General features: G+C 41.1%; 1 protein-coding gene across 1 annotated transcript; it reads left to right on the top strand.

Moving 5' to 3' along the window:
• Positions 1-12016: 12016 nt before the first annotated feature.
• On the top strand, positions 12017-14647 carry ing2 (inhibitor of growth family member 2). The gene is made up of 2 exons (NM_001017044.2): positions 12017-12213; positions 13859-14647. Exons 1-2 carry the CDS (start codon positions 12045-12047, stop codon positions 14527-14529), a joined length of 840 nt encoding a protein of 279 aa, NP_001017044.1. The 5' UTR covers positions 12017-12044; the 3' UTR covers positions 14530-14647.
• Positions 14648-17384: the final 2737 nt, after the last annotated feature.

Raw genomic sequence — 17384 nt, 5'->3', positions numbered from 1 at the left:
ATTATTTGACCACGATAAATCTTCACTATTACAGGCGACTAATCTCCCCTACATGCTATCTCACCAGCAAGAATGTAAATTGCCAGTGGGATGGTACACGCATCATTTTGGTCTCCCGAAGTTGCCTCGCAAGGAAACTTTGGGCGACTTCAGAAAATCGAAACAATGCGTATGCCATCCAAGCGGCGATTTAGATCCTTGCTGGTGGGGTGGCATGTCGGGGAGATTAGTCGCCCGCAATAGTGAAGATTTATCGTGGGCGACTAATCTCCCTCTGTGACACTGCCCTTATGCATTAAAAGGCCTATTTACAAATGCAAGGTAAACTGCAAAATGGATGCTAAGTTTCATCCATCCACGCTCTTAAATACTTGCTTCTTACACCTAAATGCTGATTGCATTTGCTTTTCTGTATTTGGTGAAAGGTGCAAAGTACGGGCACTGGGATCTATAGGATAATTGGGATTCCCTGTGCAGGTGGTACCTTTAGGGGACAACTTGTGCATTGCACTTACACAACTACCCTGCTAAAAATAAAAACACACATTACAGTCTTTTCCTACACTTCAAGGGGCCCATTCATTAAAGCACAATTGACCACGATTCAGAAAAAAAACATATTTTTTCTATTTTTTAGAACTTTTCGTATTGACCACGATAATATCGTTAAAATAGTACAACTTTTTTGTGGTACATTCGTTATTCCATGAAAAAGTCTTACTTTTCGCACCGACTACAAAAATTTTGTTATTCATGCAAGCTTTGGTATCGTGACTATCTTTTCGCCAGGTTGGGTCTATAGAGTGCCATTGAGTCCTATGGAAGGCTTCCAACATCATACATTTTGTTTCAAAGCCAGAAAGGCTTTTGCGTTGTTTACGATCGGTCAGATACAAAAATTTTGTGACTTTCAGATCACTACCACAAACTTTTTGTACGCCCAAGAAAAGAATTTTCGTGACATTTTTTTTTTAATCAGAAATTATCATGGTTACTCCAAATTTTTTCCAGTCGTGCTTTTAACCATCCAAAATTCGTGCTTTAATGAATGGACCCCTAAGTATGGGCATGGATTGTATAACTCATAATAAAACATTAGTGCAACTTGTTGTGCACGTTTTTTAGCTGGCATAATGGTATGAGCAGTTTTTTTCATTGTCAGTATGGAAGATCATTAACACCAAGATATAAGGCCATTTTGCAAAACAGGGTCCACAAGCATTCCCCTTATTACAGAATGATAATGCCCACCCACACATAGCTGAACATTTAAAGGAACAGTAACATCAAAAAATGTAAGTGTTTTAAAGTAATTAAAATATAATGTGCTGTTGCGCTGCAAAAAACTGGTGTTTTTGCTACAGAAAAGCTACTATATAAATAAGCTGCTGTGTAGCCACGGGGGCAGCCATTCAAGCTGGAAAAAAGGAGAAAAGGCTCAGGTTACATAGCAGATAACTAGTAGATAAGCCCCATATAATGGGGATTTATCTGTTATCTGCTAAGTAACCTGTGCCTTTTCTTCTTTGAATGGCTGCCCCCATGGCTACACAGCAGCTTACTTATATAAACTATAGTAGTCTTTCTGAGGCAAACACACCGGTTGTAGCAATGCAGGGCAACAGTACATTATATTGTCATTACTTTTATACACTTTAATTTTTTGGTGTTACTGTTCCTTTAAGAGTGTCCTCCATTATTACCAGATAAATGATTTAAAATCTAGGGGCCAGCAAGGTGTTGCTATGATGCTTAGGGTCAAAACCCTTTTAATATAGTTTATTTTTTATTTTTTAAATATAAAGTGTCATTTAAAATGATTTTTTTAACCAATTTTCCGGTTGCAAAGCTGACTCTCAGGCAGGTCCAGCTCCTTAAGACATTACATCCACTGTCCACATATGTCTTTATTTCGAATTCATTTTATTTATACATAGTTAGGTTGCGTTGAAAAAAGACCAAAGTCCATCTAGTTCAACCCTTCTAAAGAAACAAACTATATATAGTACATCAATACCAATCATAGATTTTAGTATCACAATAGCCTTGGATATTATGCTTGTTAAAGAAATCATTAATACTTTATTAATTTTCACCTGGCTTTACCAAGAATAATTTCATAAGCAATTTATAGGTCATTTCATATATATATATATATACACTAATATAAGGCATTTCATATATATACACTAGAAAACAACCAATTAAAATAAAGCTAGCCTGTTCAAAAAGAGAGACCTCTGCCTGCTATCACTTGCTCACAATAACATTTACTGGCATAGGATTGTGTTGTTCAAGTTCAGAAACACGTTTTTAATGTCCCTTGTTAATTACCAACTTTGCCTTGTGCTCTCCCGAGTGTCAGTAAAATAAAAAACTCTTTTTCTGAGATAGTTTAAAGACACATTTTGCAAAATTATCTGTATAATTAACCTAACTAAATGTAATGTAAAGCACACATTTTTCAACTGGACTTTCCAATAAAGTACAGTCCTTTAACTGCCTGAATAGTCTCTTGCCTGCTGCTCTGCCTGCACTATTAAATCGCATAAACTGTACAGGTCCTCCTTATCTGGCAGAGTAACGCCACAACAATGTGCACACATGGGCAGTCACGTGATGACAGCTCTCTACGAATAGCCGGATAAGATAAGGAGTGATTATACAATTTATTTATTAAAGTATGAGCGGCCAGGTCAGGGTGGATATGCGGCCATTATCACATTATGAAAATAAATGTACAGTGTTTTACATAGCCACATTATAGTGCTGCGGGTGGTCTGCTTGCCACCTAGGGTTGCCACCTGTCGGGTTTTCGAAAGGGCTGTCCGGGTTAAAACCTCCTAGGCGGTTTTCCATATTATGAAAACCGGGCAGGACTCACTGAGATTGACGCAGCGAGCAGGCAATTGCCGATAGCTGCGTCATAGCCCTGCCTCTTTCCCGGCTCCGTGATGTCATGGCTCCACTTCTTCCCTATTTGTTAAGTACAAATTATGTACTTGGAAATCTTTCAGAGAAAATAAAACAAAGATTTAGCACAGAGGTACTATATTCTGTAAGTACGGCACAGAGCCAAACAGTATTTTTTTAACCTGTATTTTTTGACATTTTGTTACCCGTTATTAAGTACAGACCAAAAAATGTACCATTGCCCTGAAGTTGTTTGTAGATTAAGGTGTGTAAAGAGCAAAATTGCATGCAGTTTGGATGTGCTTATATATATAGTGCTTGAACTGGAACTAAAAAAATGAAGGGATACTATGTGCCAAAAATAAGCCACTTCTACAACTATAAGTTACACCCACTATAATATTAAGTCATGCCACCCAACACTTCATGGTTTCACCCACTTTAAAGCAAAGCCATTTTGCTTTTGTCTTGTTACTGAACATTTTCATGCCCAGTGTGCATAGCTTTAACAAAAAATGGGGCTTATAGGAACTCTAAAGTTAAAATTGTAAATATGACTTTCTTTAGCTGGCAATCCATCTTCTGCAAACACAGCACAACCCCAGCTACTCCATATCTTCTCTACTTCACTCCCAACAATCTTTTCTGCTCTTTTATTTTCTATATTAATGCTAATTTTCCTTGTTCTCCATTTTATTTGCACGCAGAAGTAAAGAGGAAAAAAATCTTTGGTATAACAATAAAAAAAGTTCCGTGATTCAAAACCCTTGCCTTTGTTAATGCCACATGCCCAGAAGTGGCACAACTCAAGCATATGTTGTGCAAGAAAAACTTGGGGCTGCAAATTATCTAGAATTTGCCAATGCAGGTGCTAATTGTTAAATTGTGCCCAAGGTTATTAAGTCATTAATGTGCAGTTTTTAGCCAAACATTTGGGGAACCACTGATCCTCTTATCAACCAATGAGGACAGGAGCATAACTACAGAGGATGCAGACCCTGCAGTTGCAGAGGGGCCCAGAAGTGTAGTGGGCCCTGTAAAGCCCTAATTAATTAATTTCAATATATCTTGGTAGAATAGGTCAACTTACCAATGTTTTGGGACCCTAAATTAAATTTGCTCTGGAGCACAATAACATCTACTTACAGTGGCTTGCAAAAGTATTCGGCCCCCTTGAACTTTTCCACATTTTGTCACATTACAGCCACAAACATGAATCAATTTTAATGGAATTCCACGTGAAAGACCAATACAAAGTGGTGTACACGTGACAAGTGGAACGAAAATCATTTTTTACAAATAAATAACTGCAAAGTGGGGTGTGCGTAATTATTCAGCCCCCTTTGGTCTGAGTGCAGTCAGTTGCCCATAGACATTGCCTGATGAGTCCTAATAACTAAATAGAGTGCACCTGTGTGTAATCTAATGTCAGTACAAATACGGCTGCTCTGTGACGGCCTCAGAGGTTGTCTAAGAGAATATTGGGAGCAACAACACCATGAAGTCCAAAGAACACACCAGACAGGTCAGGGATAAAGTTATTGAGAAATTTAAAGCAGGCTTAGGCTACAAAAAGATTTCCAAAGCCTTGAACATCCCACGGAGCACTGTTCAAGCGATCATTCAGAAATGGAAGGAGTATGGCACAACTGTAAACCTACCAAGACAAGGCCGTCCACCTAAACTCACAGGCCGAACAAGGAGAGCGCTGATCAGAAATGCAGCCAAGAGGCCCATGGTGACTCTGGACGAGCTGCAGAGATCTACAGCTAAGGTGGGGGAATCTGTCCATAGGACAACTATTAGTCGTGCACTGCACAAAGTTGGCCTTTATGGAAGAGTGGCAAGAAGAAAGCCATTGTTAACAGAAAACCATAAGAAGTCCCGTTTGCAGTTTGCCACAAGCCATGTGGGGGACACAGCAAACATGTGGAAGAAGGTGCTCTGGTCAGATGAGACCAAAATGGAACTTTTTGGCCAAAATGCAAAACGCTATGTGTGGCGGAAAACTAACACTGCACATCACTCTGAACACACCATCCCCATTGTCAAATATGGTGGTGGCAGCATCATGCTGTGGGGGTGCTTCTCTTCAGCAGGGACAGGGAAGCTGGTCAGAGTTGATGGGAAGATGGATGGAGCCAAATACAGGGCATTCTTGGAAGAAAACCTCTTGGAGTCTGCAAAAGACTTGAGACTGGGGCGGAGGTTCACCTTCCAGCAGGACAATGACCCTAAACATAAAGCCAGGGCAACAATGGAATGGTTTAAAACAAAACATATCCATGTGTTAGAATGGCCCAGTCAAAGTCCAGATCTAAATCCAATCGAGAATCTGTGGCAAGATCTGAAAACTGCTGTTCACAAACGCTGTCCATCTAATCTGACTGAGCTGGAGCTGTTTTGCAAAGAAGAATGGGCAAGGATTTCAGTCTCTAGATGTGCAAAGCTGGTAGAGACATACCCTAAAAGTCTGGCAGCTGTAATTGCAGCAAAAGGTGGTTCTACAAAGTATTGACTCAAGGGGCTGAATAATTACGCACACCCCACTTTGCAGTTATTTATTTGTAAAAAATGTTTGGAATCATGTATGATTTTCGTTCCACTTGTCACGTGTACACCACTTTGTATTGGTCTTTCACGTGGAATTCCAATAAAACTGATTCATATTTGTGGCTGTAATGTGACAAAATGTGGAAAAGTTCAAGGGGGCCGAATACTTTTGCAAGCCACTGTATGTCACTGTATATGTATCCAATATTTTATTACAGGACAAGGAAAATCCCAAAACTAGTAATTCATCTAATGATCAATCCCATTTCCAAATACTAAATTCATTCATGAAAAAACGTACTAATTTAGAACACCTCGTAACACCAAGCTGTTATCTGACACTGTGGCTGCCATATAAGATCTGCTGTCATCGTTACATCACTCCTGCAATTCCTACAATTAAAACCAGCTACTGCCCCCTGCTAAAGTATGTATGTATGTATGTATATCTTTATTTATAAAGCGCTACTTATGTCATAAAAAATGGCTTTTACTAGGCATGAGCAGGCTTGGAATGTTTGTACTGCCTATACCCTAAGGGGCTGATTTACTAATCAACGAATCTGAATCTGAATGGGAAAAATTTGGATTGGAAAATGAAAATTTTGCGACTTTTTCGTATTTTTTGCAACTTTTTCGTAGCCGTTATGACTTGCGCGAATTGTCGAGATTTTTTCATAGCCATTACAAATTTCGTGAATTGTCGCGACTTTTTCATAGCCATTACGACTTTCGTGAATTGTCACGACTTTTTCATAGCCATTACATATTTCGTGAATTGTCGCGACTTTTTCATAGCCATTATGACTTTCGTGAATTGTAGTGACTTTTTCATAGCCATTACGACTTTCACGAATTGTCACTACTTTTTCGTATTTCGAAAAAGTCGCAAAATACCGATCATTACGAAAAAAACGTATTCAGACGCTTTTCGGACGTTCGTGGATTAGTAAATGTGCCCCTAAGTCTATGTCTGAGAGGCAAAAGAGCAGGTATGCCTTACTAATAGTATTTGGATCAATTACATGAAAACTGCAGGGGAAGCTTTCACACTGGCTAGCAGCAATGGGAATATTTGTAAGTGCCATTTCAGCTGACCAGTGTTCATAAAGGGGCTTTCCTTTTTTCATGTGATAGAAGAATAAAAGAGAACTCTCTTTTACTCTTCTATCACAAATATTAGATTTATAGAGAGGCCCTGATTTTAAGCTGCATCCAGTGCCACTGCACCATGTCAGACTCAGCACGTCAGGGCCAATGTTACCTAAACTGTGAGGCACAATTACAAGGGGGTGTAGCCTGAAGGACAGTTGGAGTGAGATTTGGAGACGCAGCTTAAAGTTTAGTTTGGGTAGAGATTTGAGGTAGTTTCCATGCATACATTACCTTATTATGAGCTACGGGGTGGAGGGTGTTAAAATAGATTATAGACTTAAAGGGCGCTTGAAGCAGCTATGTGTTTGAGCAGACACTCAATGAGCAGTCCTCAAAGAGATATAAACCTCAAGTAGATCTATTAAAGTATTAGTAGAAGAGGCAGCCTTACATATTTCATGTCACGACACTATGGCGTCCATTTACTAAGGTGCGATAGACAGAGATAATGCCTTGTGCCAGAAAAAACGCAAGAGCAGGTTTACTAAAGTGCGAGCATTTTTGTCATTGCAAATTTTCTGGCGCACATATATATCATTGCCTATTATCACATTCATGCTACATGTGGCTATTGACAGTGACGAAAAAAAAATCCAAAAGATTTATAGTAGATAATGCAGTTAACCTAAATGGGCACCAAAAAACTCTCAACTGGGCAGAAATAATGCAGAAACTAACTGCTACGCTTGTGTAAATATCGCCACTTAACGCAAGACAAATCTGTTTAATCACACTTTAATAAACATGGGAGCAGCATTAATTTTATCACAAGAATATTTGTAGCGAAAATAGGCAATAGTTTATAGACAGTTTTTACAAACTTTATTAAACAGACGCCCAGAAGTCACAGGCTAATTGCTTAGAGTGCCTGCTCATATACATACTGTACGGTTGTTTCTGCCCCCCTAATGTGAACCAAAAATGTGTGAAAAACACTTCTTAAATATTTCACATTCAAAACTGCAGTCAAATGAAAACATGGCAAGATTAAAAAGATCATTTAAACAAAATCATCCAATGCAAGAAACCCTTTAATGTCGTTCGAAAATAATATTTGCATAACTGAATCTAAATGAGGTAAGGGCTAAAATGCACCAGTGCTAGCAACTGTCGGTGGCTTACCTGAAGCACTAATCAGGCTTTGTCTTGTTGCTGCCTAATGAGAAATTGGCCATCTTAAAATTGGTTTGAAAGTTATACAGTAATGAGTTAGAAACATTTTCCAACAATTTTTGTATGCGCTATCATCCAGGACAATCCCTCACTTGTTTTAATTGGCTGAAAGACCTTTATAACATATCCAACTTGATACATTTTAATGCTGAAAATTGCTAATTTATGTTATTTGACAAATCTAATTCTTGTGCTTATTCTCCTGTGAAGTTCAATTAGTGGCTGACCTGCTGAGGGTCTTATTTGCAGTCCTCTGGGCTTGTGCATGATTTTAGCCTTATTACATTAGTAGGAGGCTATATTTAATTGGTCTGCTAAACTCCATGTTTCTGATTATATCTAATTGATTACATTTAACATTAAACATCAAATAAATTGAAGGTATCCAAATTGTAGTAGACCTAGTAGATTGCAGCAGCCCTGAATTGTCCACAGAAAGTTCCATTAGATCCATTAGACAGGTGTTAGGTTTTTGATGCCAAAAGAGGTCATACACACAGCAGATCCTGACTAACATCTATGTACTGTTGTTATTGGTTGGTTGTGGAGTTGGGCAGGCTTGAAAATTTTATACGCCATTGTACCATATTGGGCAGTGCATTGTACACAGGTATGCTGTTCCAATCTTTTGTGCTCTTTGTGTAAAAACATCAGCCATATTGTTTGTGACCCCTCAATTGGTTGAAAACACTTCTGTTAGCAAATATACAAAAACAGATGGAAGACTGTAAATTTTATAATAAAAAGAATTATTTGTTTAATTAGTCCTTGCATTCTTTTTTAGTAGGGTCAACCCAACAATCCCCAGGAAGGTGCTTTACCCTACCGTGATATAGCTGGTTATGCTAAACAATTGCAACCAAACAAGTTTAACATCAAAATGTAACACAGTAAGAATATACAAAACCTTTACACAATGAAATTGGTTAATATACATTAAGACATCTGCATCTTGACGGTTAATGGGACAGAATCATAAGAATCCATCATCCTGTCTGTTGTGATAGGAAAGAATCTGTTGATTATGTTCTAGAAATACTGATGCTTTTTATGAATAAAGCCAGAATAATATTTGTTCAAGCAGTCTGCAATTTGCTTATCTTGGAATTATTAAAAATGTACCCTGGGCACGCACAGGCATGTGCAAATAATAATAAGTAAAAGAGATACAGAGAAATAGAGCTGAAAAATAATAATAGGCTCTGTACTTGGGCCATTGTTGTTCTCCCTTTACACGCTGTCTTTGGGAGATATTATCCGTTCATTTGGCTTTAAATATCATCTGTATGCTGATGATACCCAAATTTACTTTTCGACCCCTTCGTTAACAGTCGAAACTGAGACTCAAATCTCTAACTGCCTCCTGGCTATCTCTAATTGGATGAACCAACGCCACCTCAAATTGAACCTAACAAAAACTGAACTAATGATCTTTCCGCCTAAGCCTGGTCTATCTCTATTGATGGCACCCTCATCAACCCGGTCGATTCTGCGCGTTGTTTGGGGGTGATCTTTGACTCCTGTCTCTCCTTCTCTGACCATATTAACACCACTGTCAAAACCGGTCACTTTTTCCTGCACAATATTGCCAAAATCCGTCCCTTTATCTCTACTGCAACCGCTAGGCTGCTCATGCATGCTCTCATCCTATCCTGACTTGACTACTGTAACCTGCTACTAATCGGCCTCCCTAACTCAGATCTTTCCCCCCTACAGTCTATATTAAATACTGCTGCCAGAATTCTCCTCCTCTCATCCAGGAGAGTTCAGGTCCTTCCCCTGCTAAAGTCCTTATCGTGGCTTCCTATTAAACAAAGAATATTTTACAAACTCCTTCTCTTAACCTTCAAAGCCCTCCATTCCTCTGCTCCTCACTACATCTCTTCCCTTGTGTCTCCGTACGTTCCTGGCCGACTCCTTCGTTCCTCGCAGAGCAATCGTTTGGTTGTGCCCCCCCAGTACTACTGCTGTTTTCCGCCTTAAACCTTTCTGCCTTGCTGCCCCTTACATTTGGAATGCCCTCCCTGATTTCCTCCGGAGAGAATCCTCCCTCAGTCTTTTTAAAACCAAACTAAAAGACTACCTTTTGAAGCACTCACCCAGTACCTGACCAGGGAACTAGCACTTATATTGTAATGTCACCCACTGTGACCTACAGCACTTATATTGCATTTGCCTATTTGTGTCTGTAAGTTACCCTCCCATATAGATTGTAAGATCTATGGGGCAGGGACCTCCATCCTCTTGTGTCTTTGACTCTTATCTTATTACAATTGTATTTTTTATTTATTTGTGCTTATTGTAATACTTTGTATTTATCTATTTTAATACCCCTGTTTATATTAATGCATTCTACTGTACGGTGCTGCGTACATAAGTAGCGCTTTATAAATAAAGTTATACATACATACATAATAATTTTAAAAAGCTATATGGGCCCCCCAATCACATGGGCCCCTAGGCTATAGCCTAGGTATGCCTAATGGTTAATTTGGCCTTGACTGTAGCCCTCTAAATGTGAACAGCTAGAAGGGTTCTGCAAAATATTTTTTTCATATACTCCTTTAATAGTATTTCATCCTCAATGTGACACCACATTGCACCCAATGAAAATAAGAAGCGCTGCTGATTTAGCTGCAACCAGCTATGGACGACACATACAGGCCAGGTAGAAGTAATCCATTCTTAGCCCAAGAGTCTGCAGTCACACAGCACTGTATGAATAGATGTAATGGGAAATGCTACATTGTAACTTTTTTTGTTTATTGTATCTTTATTCCTAGAAGTTGGATTTACTCTCCAACACAAATAAAATGTTACAATTCAGGCCCAAGTCTTACTTTGTATTCCTGCCCTGAATAGGAAGTCAGAAAGAGCTTGTTTCCTCTGCTGTATACCTGTGCATAGGAAGAAAGACAATTTCAATTTTAGGCACTTACATTATTGCATTGGAACCTATCTTATATCCTTCTCACCTATGCATTCAGTTCCTCCTGGTATTAGTACAGTCACCTACAAGTTAGAATAAGTTAGAGTAAGATCCGCTCGTTTTGCCAGGTTGCCAAGTGAGCGGACCTTCTCCCGATATGCCCACCTACGGGTGGGTGATATCAGGCTAATTCAATCAAATTAAGGGAGTCCCTAAACTCTGCAAAAATCACTAATGTTATCTAGATATGGAAACTGGAACTGAATTTAAAAGTGAATATACAATAACAAATCATTACCAACACTTTTCAACAACATGTATCAGTTGTGCCTCCTGACTTTAGAGTGTGAGCTCTTGAAAGCAGAAGCCTGTAATATGAATGTTTCCATAGCTCATGTATGTCCATTCATTGTAAAAACCCCGTTTATTAAATTAAATTGCAAAGCATGCATAACTTTCTCCTGCTACTTATTAAATAATGAGGATTGTGATGAAATGAAATCATTCTTCAGCCCCGCCTGTAGGAATAGGGAAGCTAAGGTAGGGCAAGTACAGGAGGGCTATATGCACCACAAGGCAACCTAAAGAAAGGAAAGTACAGTTACCATAACCCAACTTTGTCAAGACATCAGTGAGAAAGGCCATTGCTTGGCACCATACAGTAACAGCGCCAACCCCTCACATCACACACACGGATTAGCATCCATCACTACTTCAACAACCCCCATACACACACGGGCATGGTAGTCATGGCCACACCAGGAAGTGACAGCTAGCGTCCCCACACAATGTGCATCCGAACCCCTATATGTAGGAATCACACCAGGCCTGGACCTGCGGCCCGGCAGCCGCTTTTCACAAATATATGCAAACGATTACCGGGCTAGGTACAGGAAATGTAAAAATAAAAAATGAAGTAAGGGGCGTGGCTTGCCGCTTACATCCCACCTGCTCCCCCTCCCTATCTTCCTTTGAACGTCCAATCAGCGTCAGGCTGGGTGAAATGCGGGAAATCCAAACACCATTAAATGGGGGTCAAAATAAATCGTAGAGCCTTATATGGTGAAGTGGCGCACATGCGCAGTGTCCTGCCTCGGCCCGCTGGATTCCAAATTGGAATGCGGCCTGAGCGAGAGAGCAGTAGTGGAGTTAGCACGTTACTACCGGGGCAGGAACCTCCTGTGCTAGCTCCGCCCCCTCCTCTTCGATAACTCCTCAGCAGTGCGAGTGTGGGGGGAGCTTGGAGTCTCAGCTTGTGTTTCGGTATTACTCGGTCCCGCTGCTCCGCTAGTGCTGTGCTGAATGCTTATGCTGGGGGACTATGTTAGGGCAACAACAGCAACACTTGCACTACTCCCCGGGGAGCTCGGCGGCGGAGGACGGCCAGCTGGTGAGCTATGTGGAGGAGTACTTGGAGTGCGTGGAGTCGTTGCCGTTGGAAATCCAGAGGAGCGTCACTTTGCTACGGGAGATCGATAGCCAGTACCGGGGTGAGTTGCTTGTCAGTGTTGTAGGGGGAAGGGATGATCCCGTCATGCTAGAGGGGGGCAGTGACTGTTCCTATCGGCCCTCCGCAAGCAGATTCGGGCTGTGCTAGTAGGGCAGGCGGGCGCAGCGAGGGCTTCTGGGTTATTAGCCCCCCAAAGTGTACTGTCGGGGTCCCCTACACGTGGCGGCACCCCTCTCCCCTGTGTAGCGAGCTTTCAAGTTAGATCTCGCCGAACTACATCCCATCGACACCCAGCCTTTGGCAGTTCGGGGCTGATGGGAGCTGTAGGTAAGCAACAGTTTGTTTGTCGTGTAGATTTTATAACCCAACTGTCCAGGGAGCCCCTTGCAGCTAGCAGGCAAGCCAACCTGCGGCCCTTCAGATGTTAAAACAACTACATTCTCCCAGCGGTGGCTAGATTTACGGGGGATGCTGGGAGTTGTAGTTCTATAACTTCTGGAAGGCCGTTATCTCCCTGTGGGACGGTTGCGGCGTATATGTGCCATTGTAACAGGCGGGCTGGGGAGTTTTGTGCTGTAATGTGTGGGGTTGGGGCTTACAGTGGGGAAGCGCTCGGCGCTGTCAGTGATCGGTGGGGGGGAGGGAGCGGACTCAACGTCATATCCGGGGGCGGCCACTTCTGGTATAGGCGGAAATCAGAAAGAAGGGCCGCATAGGGGAGGAGAGGGTTTCTATGAATAGACGGGCTTATAAGGCACATACGAGCTAAGGGTAGGGAACAGGCAGCGCAGATAAATGGTTCTAAGCTGTTTGCTATACTGCGCTTTCAAATGGCTACTGAGAGTTATAGTTGTACAAATGAGTCTGTTCTCATTGGGTGAGCAGGGGCCCGATATTGTAATGGGCGGTGGCGAAGAAGCATAAGACAGGGAGGTTATATTAATGGCTAGTGGGCGGGGCGAGAGGGAGGAGGGGAGGTGCCAGTCACAGTGGAAGCAACAAGGCTGGGAAGGGAGGAGCCTGACTAGATGGGAGGAGCGAGGCGCAGTGGGTAGGGACACGGATAGCGGGCTGGCGCAAAGACTGGATAGAGAAAGAGGGGGAGGCGCTACTGGTCTCGGCTTTTAACAAGAATGGAGGCGGGGCCGCGGGGGGCGGGCTGTAACAGGCTGTGGCCAGTTAGAGGAGCTGCGTTTGGCTTGTTAGACAAATGGGGGGTGCACTGGATATGCGCAAGGAGTTGGTTTGGGGGTGCTACATACAAGGGCTTGGTGTCGGGGAGACACTGGCTGGAATGCATCAGATCATGTCACTTGCTTAAATCGTAAAATCTCGATGAGTTCTCAGCGCTTGCTTTACAGTAGTCGCAATGTAGGCCTATGTTCACCAGCCTGCTCTTTCTTTAGCTACATCCCTAACAATCTGCTCGTTTGATTTGTGTTCACTGAAGGCTGGGGTTGGCAGTGCCAGCTCTGTGACAGAGATGAGGTGTGCAGCCCCTGCAGTTTTCCAGACTGCCCACAACTTATTGAGGTTCTGCTAATGTTGAGGGACAGTTGCCTCTGGTACTAGCTATGGTACAGCTGCTGAACTTGCCAGAGCACAGGACTAGCCTGCAGCAGGTAATGCAGATTTGCAGCTCACCCTTAATATTAACTACATAACTTTTTTGGTTCTGTTTCCAGAAGCTCTAAAAGAAGTTGATGATGTTTTTGAAAAACATTCAAATGAAACTGATGCTAATCAGAAAAAGCGACTCTTGCAGCAGCTTCAGAGAGCCCTCATTGTGACCCAGGAGCTTGGCGATGATAAAATACAGCTAGTTACCCAAGTGTTTGAGTTGATAGAGAACAGGACGAAGCAAATGGAATCTCTCTGCCAAGGCTTCTTTGATCAAGAAGAGAGTGAAAAGTCTGTGGAAAAATCTAAAGTTGAATCAAATGCATCTGAAAGGTCTACACGTAGACCTCGCAGGCAGCGCAACAGCGAGAGCCGGGAGTTATGTCACATGGTCAATGGGATGGATGACATCGAAGAGCAGCCACCAAAAGAAAAGAAATCAAAGTCGTCCAAAAAGAAAAAACGTTCCAAAGCCAAGCAAGAAAGAGAGGCATCCCCTATACCTTTTGCAATTGACCCCAACGAGCCCACGTACTGTCTGTGCAATCAGGTGTCTTATGGTGAGATGATAGGATGTGATAATGACGAGTGCACCATAGAGTGGTTCCATTTCTCTTGTGTTGGACTTACCTACAAACCAAAGGGCAAATGGTATTGTCCTGACTGCAGAGGAGACAATGAAAAGACTATGAACAAAAACACAGATAAAACAAAAAAGGACAGACGGTCGAGGTAGTTTAGGTTCGCCCTGTGTATTTGTTTTTCTTCCTTTTTGTTTTCTTATAAAGAAAATGTTTTAGATACAATGTCATATTTTAATAGTATTGCAATATTAAAACCTTTCCGTTTGTGACTTTGTGGATTTGCCACTTTCTTAAAGTATGGAAGTGTCTCCAAAAACAGAGGCCCGCCACAAGCATCATTACAATTTGTGTATTATACAGTAGTTTAATATGTAGGAATAGTGTCATTTTTATCCACATTATCAGGTTCTTTAACGCATTTCCTATGCCATATGCAGGCATTTTGCACACAGACATTTTATTTCTATGCTGTGTATTAAAATGTATATATTAAATGAGTTCAGTTGCCCCGCTCATATATTAATTCAGTTATGCGGGGAAGTAACACCTCATGCTTTGCTATCTGTGGAACAATAAATAGGAGATAAAACCTGCTTCTAAATGCCCCTTTTAATATAAATATAAAACACAGTTTTGCATGTTTTATTTTGGGATTCTAATATTTATTTTAGTTATGCTGCACCTATATAGATTCCAAACCGTTTCCTCATGTTGGGTACAACTCGGTTTGGGTAATGTAATCTCAGTATGCACAATATCTGTGTGTATTACACTGATAAATTGTTAGTGGTAAGTGGCCAGTGAAGCATAATGTTTAGTACCAGGAATATGAAACTCATTAATCTGAGTTAACATGTTGATCAGCACCTAGGGATGCACCAAATCCGCTATTTTTGGATTCGGCCGAATCCTTTGTAAAAGATTTGGCCGGATACTGAACCGAATCCTAATTTGCACATGTAAATGTCAATACAGAAGGGTTAGAGTGGCTGCGCGAGTTTGTCACATAAAGTCACATAAGTATTCGGTTCGGCCAGGAGCATGGATTCTGTGCATCCCTATCAGCAACACCTTTGATTTTTTCAGTGGCCTCAAAGTAGGTGCCCATTTTTACATTTCTGGTTTTGGATGCCGAGTTTTACTCCATATAGGGCTAACAAATTGTAAATCACAGTCCTTATTTTGCATCTCAAGAACTTTTTTTATGCTTGTGTGGCTAAAATAATTCCTTTATACAATTGTGAATTTCTTTTAACAAACCACAATGCTCCCTGTGCCCTACTTTATGATTGGGATGAGGTATTGGATGTATTACAAATTTGTCTATGGCATGCTTGGGGAAGGCTGGGGCTCACGTATAATACCTTGGAGGGCCACATCCTGCCTTCATACCTCTGGTCATAGACAGCCCTAGTGGTTCACTTACTCCAGCCTAGAATGGACAATCTTGAATGGTATCCGTTCTGACCAAAAAGCTCATCTGAATGGACAATATGGTGTGCGTCCCAAGTTTTGGTAGACCATGTGCCCGTGATATGCAAATATATTAATGGCATTCTCAATACCTGGTGTTTCTGCACTTTTACCTCCATGTAAACTGATATCCCCCATACTTAAAGGAGAATGCAAGTCAAAATTTAAAAAGCATACTGCCCAATAGTCGTCCTATTGTTTAGTAAAAACGCCACACTTTGGGCTCACCTAATCAAATATTTACACTTCACATTTTCTAGAACAGGCAGCCATCTCTAAAAAGGTATTCTCCCTTCCTTTCCCTCCTTGCTTCATACTGCACATGTGTTTCATTCCCTCCCCCCCTCCCCTCTGCCAGATCTGCTTCTGATTGGCTGGTGGGCATGTGTAGCTCAGAACAGGAGACAGGATCAAGTTACACACATGCTCAGAGAATAGGAAGGCTGCCACTGGCACCTACAGGAAGGGGAGAGAGATTTCAGTGATGTCACTGTAGTCTTCACACTGCTGTAGGCTGCCAGCACCATATCTCAGAGAAGCAAGCAGGGATCTGGGAATTTAGATATGCAGTAAGTACTTAAAAAGAATGCCTTTAGACTTACTTTTAATTTATGTTAACCTTTCATTGTCCTTTAAATTCTTGTTTGTACCCAATGTTTGTATACTTCATTTTCTCATGCCACTGATATAGCAGTAATAATCTGTGCCTTCCACTGGTGGCAAGTGGAGCTCCCCATGCTTTGAGTGTCAGTGACACAGCCCTGGCTCAATGTGCTACTTTTGAAAAGGTGATCTTAGAAATTGCTAGAAAACATGAAAATGTAGCAGAAAGTGAGGTTACATTTGTTGAAACTTACTTTATAATGAACTGGTTTCTATGCTGCCATGAAATATGAATATATGATTTTTTTTTTGTATATTCTGAGTTGCTTCCCTAAGCTCAGGTAACAGCAGCCCAGACAGACACAAACTTTAATGAATATATAAACATTTTTATTTTAATGTACCAACTTTTCAGTAGTGCAAGAAAAAAATGCATGTGGTCTGAATGCAACTATATTGTGCATATTCTAAAAATGTTTACTGGGCAGCAGGCGATGAGTACTTTGGGAAATATAAGACTTGTTTATGGCGGAATCCTTGGGAATGTTCTGAGGATGTCTCCTCAGATTAAAGGGGAAATTTACACTTGTGCATAAGCTCACTAACTAGGGCTTGTAAAAATCAATGTTGACAGTTATTTTAATTCTAAATATGAGTTTATAAATATATAAAAACACAAGTCTTTTAAGCTCTACAAAATATAGGATTGTTTTACATTTAAAAGTAGCCCCACATACATACCTATACATATATATCTCGTTCTATGCAATATACACTAACACTTTCCAGTTATTTGTAAATGCAAATGGATGTTCATCCCTTGTTGCACAGCTGGTTCTTACTCTTAAAGCAGAAGCCAGGCCAGAGCTAGCATTCCCACATAGCATACATTTGCATTGGTCTGTTAAACAGCTAGTTTCTCTTACATTGT

This window comes from Xenopus tropicalis, chromosome 1 (assembly GCF_000004195.4).
Source record: "Xenopus tropicalis strain Nigerian chromosome 1, UCB_Xtro_10.0, whole genome shotgun sequence".
Taxonomy (NCBI): Eukaryota; Metazoa; Chordata; class Amphibia; order Anura; family Pipidae; genus Xenopus; species Xenopus tropicalis.
This window is presented reverse-complemented; position numbering and strand designations above follow the sequence as displayed.